Genomic DNA, 10,221 nt, shown 5'->3' on the forward strand with positions numbered 1-10,221 from the left:
TTCCATCGATGAACACATATTTCCAAAAACTAGGATTACTCAGTAACTTTTTAAAAATAAACCACATATCATGATCTTTTTCTCCCCGTAGAATTAAATATTCTTGTATTTTTTACTTAGGCTACAGTTTACTAATCTCCTATTCTAACTTATTTAGACTGCTTCCATTAAAAAATAACCCTACACTTGGATGATTGTTGTTGCTTGTGTGAGATATATTCTGAACGGCAGGTACACTAGGCTTACTGGGCAAGAGACAGGGGCATGGAGTATTAGAAAAGACACTTCCCACACGTTTCCAGACATGTGATACATACCCAGGTACCATTTTAAGAAGTTCTCTACCAGTTTTCTCGGTTTCTTCCATGAGTATTAGATTATTTAATTTTTCTAAAGTAAACAGAATTCTTCTGAAGATTTTTCTATAAGCCATTACTTTCACCACAATCCCCACTTATTGCCATATTAATAAATGCTACATTAAACTCATTAAATAGAATTCTTATATTTTCAAAATAAAAAGTTGAGGGGCACCTGCGTGGCTGAGTCAGTTAAGGGTCCATCTCTTGATTTCAGCTCAGGTCATGAACTTATGGGTCATGAAATCAAGCCCTGCACCAGGCTCCAAGATCAGCAGGGAGTCTGCTTGAGATTCTCTCTCTCTCTCCCTCAGCACCCCCCTCAAATAAATAGATCTTTTTTTTTTTAACTTTTTTTTTAAAGATTTTATTTATTTATTTGACAGAGCGAGACAGTGGGGGAGGTAACACAAGCAGGGGCGGGGGTGGTGGGAGAGGCAGAAGCAGGCTTCCCGCCAAGCAGGGAGCCCGATGTGGGGCTCGATCCCAGGACCCTGGGATCATGACCTGAGCCGAAGGCAGACACTTAACAACTAAGCCACCCAGGGGCCCCTCAAATAAATAAATCTTAAAAAAATAAAAAAATTATAAGTTGAGAAATTAAAAAGGGATGCATTCTGAAAACAGAAGAGCTTAAGCACAGGTATAGCTAAGATATGAAAATAAGCAATCTCATATTGTCTGAATATTTATCTGAAAATGAAGTCATGGATTACTTTTATAATTAAATGTCAAAAAACAAATAGAAAAGAAATAAAATGAACAAACTCCAAAGAATTTGGTTATGGCAAATAGGGTCTTTGAATGCTCTATGATTCATGAATAATTTAGATGTTCAGTCAAAGGAAATGTGGTTAAGTAAAATCTTTCCAATACTTGGCATCAATTTTTTTCTCCCTTGGTAAAAGCAACTTATAATATTAAGATAGTTTCAAAACTATATATGCTTTATTCTAGGAGGAAAATACAGTGAAATGTGTCCGATTTCTTTATATGATTCCATGGCTAGCATTTGGGTCAAATTATATAAAAAGGCAAGCACATTAGTATTTTCTTTATGCTAAAACTCTAATTGAGGCTTCTAGCCATGATGAAGTTAACAGAGACCAGATCTACTCTCCTTCCTAAAACAACCAGAAAAGTACAAAATATATGAAACAAGTTTTCAGTAATTGACAGCAGGTGTCATAGGAGAATGATCTGAGAGAAGGGAAACAGGTGGGTCCTATGATTGCCTCAGTTTACAGCTGTGGGCTGTCTCCAGGTACCAGCACAGAGAGGGAGCATCCAGAGACCAGTGATCTGAGTTGAAATAAGACAGTCTGAAGTTCAGAGAGGCCAATGTTATATTTTCAAGAGAGCTCCAGCAATCTGCAGAGGTGTCTTTTTGAGTCTTTGGCTGGAATTCATCTGCATGAGTATGCAGAAACTAACTGAGGCTAGAGAAAGAATTGTTGGAATGATCAGGTAGAACAATCACTGGATCTCACACAGGGTCTGAACAGAGCTCATGTTTTCTCCAGCCAGAGTGGAAGGTCCTCTTAATACACAGAGCACTGGGAAGAGTCCTCATTAGGGCATTGCCTTAGTAGTCTCCCTACAATGTAAAGGCTGCTCTGGACCCTCTCAACAAAGCTTAAAAAGCAAGACTCCAAAAGGGAAACCTGCTTCCAAGAAACTCAACTATATCCCAGATGAAAATCCAAAAATATTTAAAGGAAAACAACAAAACTTGTATCAAAGAACATAAAATTTATAATGTCTAGGATTCAGTAAAGAGTTACCAGGCATGCAAAGATGCAGAAAAATATGACCCATACACTGGAGAAAACTTAATCAATAGAAACTGACCCAGAATTTCAAAAATGATAGCACAGCAGACAAGCATGTTAAAATAGCTATTATAAATATGTCATATGCTCAAAAGTCAAATATGAACATGAGGAGAGAATAGATATAAAAATATTTAAATAAAATCTGTACAGATGACAAAATATATGAAATTTTATATATATACACACATATGGAGAGAGCAAAAGATGGAGAGAAGAAGGGCGGGAGGATGGGATTAACAGCAGATTATAACTACAAAGAAAAGATCAGAACTTGAAGACAGAACAATAGAAATTTCTAAAATGAAATATATAGAGAAAACAAACAAAAAAGGAACATCAGTGACCTTTGGATCAACATTGGGTGGTCTAACATACATGTAACTTGTAGCCCAGAAGAAGAGAGGGAGAGCAGAGGTCAAAAAAAATTATTTGAAGACTTAATAACTGAACACTTTCCAAATCTGGTGTAAACTATAAACTCATAGATCCAAGAACCTCAATGAACAGAAGCAACATGAAGAATACCACATCAAGGTATATCATAATCAAATTGCCAAAAATAAAAATACAAAAGAAAAAAACTTTAAAGTCAGAAAAAGACATATACAGGTGGTCAAAAATAGTAACAGCAGACATCTTGTCTGAAACTACGCAAACTATTTGACAATGAAGCAACCTTTCAAAGTACAGATCTTCCTCAACTTACGATGGGGTTATATCCCAATAAACACATCGTAAGTTGAAATATGCATTTAATACACCTAACCTACAAAACATCATAGCTTAGCCTAGCCTACCTTAAACATGCTCAGAACACTTACATTAGGGCAAAATCATCTATTTTATAATAAAGTACTGAATATCTCATGTAATTTATTGAATACTGTACTAAAAGTGAAAAACATAATGGTTGTAAGTGTATCACTTGTTTATCCTCATGATGGCATGGCTGGCAGGGAGTTACAGCTGCCCAGCATCATGAGAGAGCAATCATACCACACATCGCTAGCCAAGGAAGAAATAAAAATTCAAAATTCAGTTTCTACTGAATGCGTATCATTTTCACATAACTGTAAAGTCAAAAAATTCTAAGTTGAACTATGTAAGTCAGGGACCGTCTGTACTGAAAAATACCTGGCAACCTACAAATCTCTAGCTCACGCATCCTTTAAAAATGAAGATAAAATTAGGACTTTTTCAGATAGACAAAAGCTGAGAGTATTCACTGCTGGCAGAACTGCATTATAAAAAAAATGTTATAGCAAGTTTTTCAGGTAAAAGGAAATAATATCAGGTGAAAATTCGGATCTACACAAAGCTACAGAGAACACAAGAAATGTATTCCAAAAAAAGATATTTTCCAATTAAAAAAAACTTTTTAAAAGATTGACCATTAAAAATAAAAATAATAATATATCATTGGGCTTACAGTATATATGGAAGTAAAATGTATGACAATAATACAAAGGATAAGAAGGGGGAGGTTAAAATGTACTGTTATGAAGTTCTTACAATATACGTGAAGTTGTATAATGTTAACTGTGACACAAGTGGGGTAAAACTGTTTTGCTCTCCACAGAATTATCAGTAAATGTTTATGTATAATTTTTGCATGTGATCTTTCAGGCTTCAGTGCCTTTTTATATATTGTTTCCTATGCCAGGAATGCCTTCTCCACTTGTTTACCAGATGAATTCCTGAGCTTCCCTCTTCCTTCAAGATTCTAAGACTCCATGTCTCTTCCTCTAAAAATTCTTCCTTTATCCCGTTTCTCCTACTTCTATTCTCAATTAGTCACTTAATCCTTATTCCCGGAGAACCTCATAAATCCTTCTGCTAGCACACATTTCACCTTATTATAAATTGTACTATATACATAATATGTAACTGTTAGTTCTCAAGGGTAAGGACCTATCTTTCTTATTTACCTCTAAATATCCCCCAAAACTAGCATGGTGCCCAGTTATGTAGAAAGCATTCCTTAAAGCAGTCCTTGCAGAGTTTTATGCCAAGACTTCTTTGATTCCTGCTTCTGCCTTTACCAAAATACTGTAAGTCACTTCCAGAATCTTCTCTCACCTCTAACCTCATGAAGTAGTGAGAGAGATGAGTAGCTAGGTAAGCATCTGTATATGGGCAAGGATCTCTTTACTATTTTTTAAATCTTCAATGCTATACACTATTTAGTAATTTTAATATTTTTAAGTTTCTTAAATTACAATGCGCAAGTTAAACTTACTTCTGCCATTAATTCTAATGGGGCATGAGTATCCTTATTAGGGTTACTATCTTCATCATTATCTTCATCATTGGTATCATCTTCACCATCATCATCCGTTGATTCAGACAACTTATCATCAATATCCTGAAGGCAATGTTTGTTATTTTTCTCCTGCTCTGCAAGGACTGCATCTTTGCTCACTTGACCTAAAATATACATAATTTAATCAATAAATATTGAAAAGTTCAAACATTAAAAATGGTTACTCCTAAATTAAAATTTAACAAATGACATGTTTACTCTATTGTTTCCTAGAGTTTATTTTTTTCATGACTAAATAGCACCACAATGAACTTATGTGATTTCCATTTCCAAAAAAAGTAATAAAACTGCCATGACGAAAAAATCCAAAACCAATAACACTGAATTAATGTTAGTGTTAATTGTTTGGTGCTTAAAATTTTAATATATGGAAAACAATTTGTTTATAAAAAAAGTAATGATTTCAAGAAAAAAGAAATTAATGCTAGTCTATCTCCAGAAATACATTTCCTAAACTGTTCTTATAGGAAAGTAAATATGAAATAAAGCCTGGAGACTAAAATAAGACTGGAGAGGCTGAACAGTAAATAATTCTTAGGCAGGTCAGGTCACTGCTTGGATACTTGAGAATAAAGTTCTTTCTTTTTCTACACACACAGACAACTTAGGAGGAGACATGTCAAGTATTCTAGATATAACCAGAGGCTACAGAACATTATTAATGATTCTTCTTAATGTCAAGACACAGGAGTTATGACCAAACGCAGATGACTGAAAAGTAAAAATAAGCACTAATGACTACCCCATTCAGTGCCCAGCACTATGAGGAGTCATAGGAACACAAAAATGAATAGCTCTTGTCCTTAGGTACTCATTCACACTCTAAGTGGGGAGTCAGAAACATAATGGATAGCTATAAAACAGTATGGAAGTACGGTGACAGACGTGTGCTAGGTAAATGAGCGCACAAAGGAGGGCCCCCTGCCACTCTGGAAAGTAGTCAGGAATTGTCCAGTCTGAGTGGATCAGTTTTTCCAAGGAGAGAGGACAACATGAGCCAATGCAGAAACAAGAATGTGTGTGGCGCGACAAAGCACTCTGACGCTGCTTGGGGGTCAAGGTTGAGACTGCAATGGTGACAGATGTGTCTGGAAGGGTAAGTAGATCATGGGGTCTTATGGACCGGAAGTCTTGGAGTTAGGACCATATTCTAAGAATAAAGGGGCTACTAATAAAGGATTTTGAGTAGGAAAACAAGTATGAAGAATTCTGCATTTCTGAAGGAACACTTGGCTAGCAGGGTGACAGTATAGTGGAGGGGAGACTGAAAAAAAAAAAAAGAGCAAGGAGAGAGGCTATAGGTCTCTTTAAAAAGTCCAGGTGAGAGAGATGATTAATGATAGGGCACTGGTAAAACAGGGATGGAGAGGAAGGACAGATTAGAGAAATATTTAAGAAGTAAAATCTCCATGATACAATCTACTGGAACATTTTCCAATAGTTTAATTCTTACACTATCTTCATTCATTTTGCGATATATGAGTATCACCTATACTATTTACTCAGTATTTTTCCTTGAATCTACTTTAACATATAGATTTTATCAGATCATAATATTACTATCCATGAAACTGATATATGTATGAATAAAAGTAACATACAATAATCTTAACAAACATTATATACCATTACTCTTCTGAACATCACATATGTTAACTCATTTAATTTTCTCAACATCTCAATGAGGTGTATACTGTTGTCACCCTGTTCATAGATGAAACTGAGGGACAGAGAGGTTAAATAACCTACCCGACTTCACACTACTAATTTAAGTGGCAGATCTGGGAGTCAGTGTGGCTCAAGTCCATATTCGTAACCATGTCTTACTTTTTTCTGACACATATGGAAATACAGTACCATTAAACTAATTTTTTTTTTTAAAGTTTACTGTGTGTTTCCAAAAATTATCTCTTTGCGAAAGACTACTGAGTGAGCTTGTCAACTGGTCTGGCTCTACCGACATCTTAACAGTTTCAAACTGAGCTTGCGTGACACCTCGCTTTTGTGTAAGATTTTGAGTGTTGGGAAGTCTTGTGACATGGGAGTTTGGCCATTAGCTACTCCAAATCATGTAGAAACACTTGTTAGAAAGAAAATGAGGAAATCCAGGAGAGCTCAAGAGAGGACAATGTTAAGAAAACCCAGGCCAAAAAAGAAAAAAAGGAAAAGCTGATAAAAACTCCCCACTCTAAAGCAAACTCCTGACTAAACAAAAAAAAATGCTACCCTGGAAAGGGATACCGGTCCTTCCTAGAATGGCTGGGCTCTTCAGGCCATCTACCTGCTTCTGTTTCATTTACAGTCTCCATTCAGCTCACAGCCACCCTGATCGATCTTCCAGTGGGTACCCAGCCTGCTCAGACTCATCACACTGATGTCATCAGGGGAAGGTCATAATAAGGAATTAAGGACTTCATGTGATGTCACAGGAACTGTCTCCTTCAATTCACAAACACTGAGCATCAAGGGAAATTTTCTGATCCCTAGAGCTAAGATAGTCCTCCCCTAGGTGCCATTTATTTCTATAATAGCACCCCCCACAACATGTCACTGCTTTATTTTTTATTATTTATTTCTAATAGTTGACTATCTCCCACTAGAATGTGAACCTCATAAAAGTAAGGACCTTGTCTATTTGCCAACTATTGTATCCACAGCTTCTAAAACAGTCCTGGCACTCAATAAACCATTGTTGAATGAATGGAACTTAATGCTTTCATAGGTATTTTAGTTCATTTTAAAATTTAATACCGCATCATTATCATTTTATATAATGTATACGGTGGATGCCATACCTGACTGCATCTCAGAATCATGTGGTACATGAATTTCAAAAATTACTGGTTCCTATGACCCGCTCCAGACCTATAGAGTTGTCAGGAACCCAAAGGTCACGCAGGACGGCTCATGTAGAAGCTACATTTACTCGCACGAAACAAATGTTATCACCTGTGTTTTCCTTTAAGAAGGAAGATGACCATAGCTTAGACTGTAGATTCATTTCTGTATCTTTATTTTCAATACACTTTGAAGATACTCTATTTTCAGTGTTCCTTAAAGAAGCTGTATTTTCAATAGTTTTTGAAGAGACTTCCTTCCTAAATGTTAAATAGTGAAAAAATACTTTCCTAGGTCACAGTTCTTTTTAAAGCTTCATATGCATTCATACACACACACTTAATATAAACACAGAATATATCAACAATAAACTGAATAGCTAAAATGTAATATCTTTTTTGTGGAAAAGCATTAAAAATCATTTTTACTGATGATTAAAATTCTATTTCTACTTGGCATTTGTCATTGTGTAATGATCCTTAAAATCTTTTCAGGGTTCTTTAACATAGAGCATACAAGCAATCAATTATATGAATGTCTTTGCCATATCATTGTAATATGTTGGAATAAAACTAGGAACACTAGCCTTGAGGTTTTTTCTAGATTTATAGACCAGTTCTCACCATTGCTAAATGCTACACTTACGGAGAGAGTCCAAGATGAATATCAAACCTTGGTCATAACATAAAGTAGACTGCTTTTTCATTAAGTAGCTGAAATAAAAATGGGTTAATTTCTCTTTTAGCCTTTAAGCCCTGAAACTTCATGTCAATAATAATGCATTAAGACAGAGGATTCATGTGTGGTGCACTCTGTTTACAAAGACAGGTACTCATGCTGGTGAAAAAATAATCCCAAGTCTCTTTTCTGTGGTCTTAAGATTCTTTTAAAAAAATGTCTCCTTTACCAAATTAAAAAAATTCAACTTCTACTTTGCATGTCAAGATATAAAAAGATGTGAAGTATTTTCTTTCCCCAGTTACGGTGGCTCTTTTACCCACTGCCATATGAATCCAGAACATGAGTATAGTTAAGTCAGTGATCTTGTATAGTGATTTAGCAAACAGGCTGAATAGCTTGTTATATTCTTAATATTATGGGAGGGAACGGAATCTCACTTCCTCAGTATATGCTCCTAAAGCAAAACCCCTCTCTAGTAATGAAAAATGCAAAGTTGATTTGCATTTGTTCTGCCTCTGCCCTCCTTGATTTTCTAATTATGAAAAAAAAAAAAAGCATCGAAGATGAAACTCTACATCTAAAAAGTTGGGAAGTCAGTTAAGTATTTAATTTCTAGTGAGATTCCTGTTATGTCAAAGCTTGCCACAAGTGATTACTAGAATTTATATGCTCTACTATCTAATCTAAGTGAAAGAACTTTGCTGTCTTCCCCCCACAACGAATTAGTGTTTTGTTGAATCTCAGATACCATGTATTTACTATAAGATATACTGTTATTTAAGAAAGAAAAAGCACTGCGAAATTTAAGTGTAAGATGCCATCAATTGTAAGAGAGTATGTGTGCTTTAGAATCTATGAGATATGGTACTTACATATTCACTAATTATATCCCTAAGAGAGGGAATTTATCTGGTATAGTTCTGGGTATTTAGATAATGGGAAATGCCTCTAATAACCTTAATGACACAACATGGAGGAAGCCAATGCCCAATATTAAATGGGATATTACTATTTGGAAGCAGTGAACATACCGTCAAAATACATATGAGAATTGACAAAATCATCATTTTAACAGTAAAATATGAATTCCTTTTCTGCTCACTTTCTGTAGTCTTTCTCATACATAGTTTCAAAGAATCAAAGTCCCAAAGTCCAACCTCCTCTTCAACTATAATCTTTTGACTTCCATTTGAGAAAATGACATTATTTACGGTAATGCCTCTAACCATTTAAGAAAAATAGGTAACTAGTATACTCTAAAAGATTTGTTTTCTTTAATTCAAATAGTTACAGTTGAGGAAAGATTCAAATTTTTACTTTATGTAATATCCTTTGGAAATGGAAGATATTTAATTTAGGTCAGAGAGTCAGTCAAGTTAGATATCCTACTGAAACATATTTATGTTAGAGCACAGATATCCTAGATTTTAGGACTGTTCCTAAAAATCTATTGAGAGCTTTAGGCATATTTATGAAGTGGCCCCAAATTTCTATTGGAATTAATAATTTTGTCAGTAAGTTTAGATTTTAAACTTTGCTTAAAAAATCATTTAAACTTATCAAACATAGGCTTAAAACTGAAATTGATTAAAACTTACTTTTCTGAGAATGTCCTAGCTACATTTAGAGAGACTTGTGTTGGTAAGGTACAAAGTTTGCTTGCCAATCTTGCTCTACGTCCAAAGAGGCATTTACTTAAGGTATAAAAATAGAAATTAAAAAAATAGCTTGTCATTCATCTTAGAAGAGATAAAACATGATTATGGAAAACCTATAGGTACATTTTTTTCAATTGAATGCTGTGGATTTACTTCAGCCATTCCCCTCAACATCTTTTTATGCTTGAAAGCTTGACCCCAAACCCAAGAGATCAAAGGTCCGAGATCTATAAAACTTCATCTAGCATTAAAGATATATTGTACTTCTTTGCTGAAAATTGTTAATTAAGTGCAATTTGTTGGGTAGACAAAATCTTTCACACATGGGATCCATGGGGAAAAGAGGAAATAATAAATGTGGGCTTTGCATGCCCCAAAATTTGAAACTCTTTGTTTCTCAGTCCATACACTCCTTATGCCTCAGACTAAAGAAGCAATCAGAAGACTAAGGCAAATGCACTCCCACTGCTTCACCTGACAAAGGAGGAAGTGGAGTTGGGGGCGGGGGGGGGGGGGGGGGGGGGGGG

The 10,221-nt window shown here is 35.2% G+C and overlaps 1 protein-coding gene across 5 annotated transcripts in view; it reads right to left on the minus strand.

Moving 5' to 3' along the window:
• The window catches only part of ERICH2 (glutamate rich 2), a 29,356-nt gene that overhangs the window by 8,645 nt on the left and 10,490 nt on the right, over positions 1-10,221 (minus strand). For 2 of the 5 annotated variants that reach the window (XM_032408344.1, XM_032408337.1), the window contains 2 exons: positions 7,467-7,615; positions 4,434-4,621 (listed from right to left, as the gene is read on the minus strand). In XM_032408344.1, the coding sequence (XP_032264235.1) occupies positions 4,434-4,621; positions 7,467-7,615 (337 nt within the window). Of the gene's footprint in view, positions 1-4,433; positions 4,622-7,466; positions 7,616-9,634; positions 10,162-10,221 lie in introns of those variants that run through there. The other 3 variants (XM_032408359.1, XM_032408350.1, XM_032408334.1) reach the window with 2 other exon arrangements.

Source organism: Phoca vitulina, unplaced genomic scaffold (assembly GCF_004348235.1).
Source record: "Phoca vitulina isolate PV1807 unplaced genomic scaffold, GSC_HSeal_1.0 scaffold1, whole genome shotgun sequence".
In the NCBI taxonomy this organism is placed as follows: domain Eukaryota; kingdom Metazoa; phylum Chordata; class Mammalia; order Carnivora; family Phocidae; genus Phoca; species Phoca vitulina.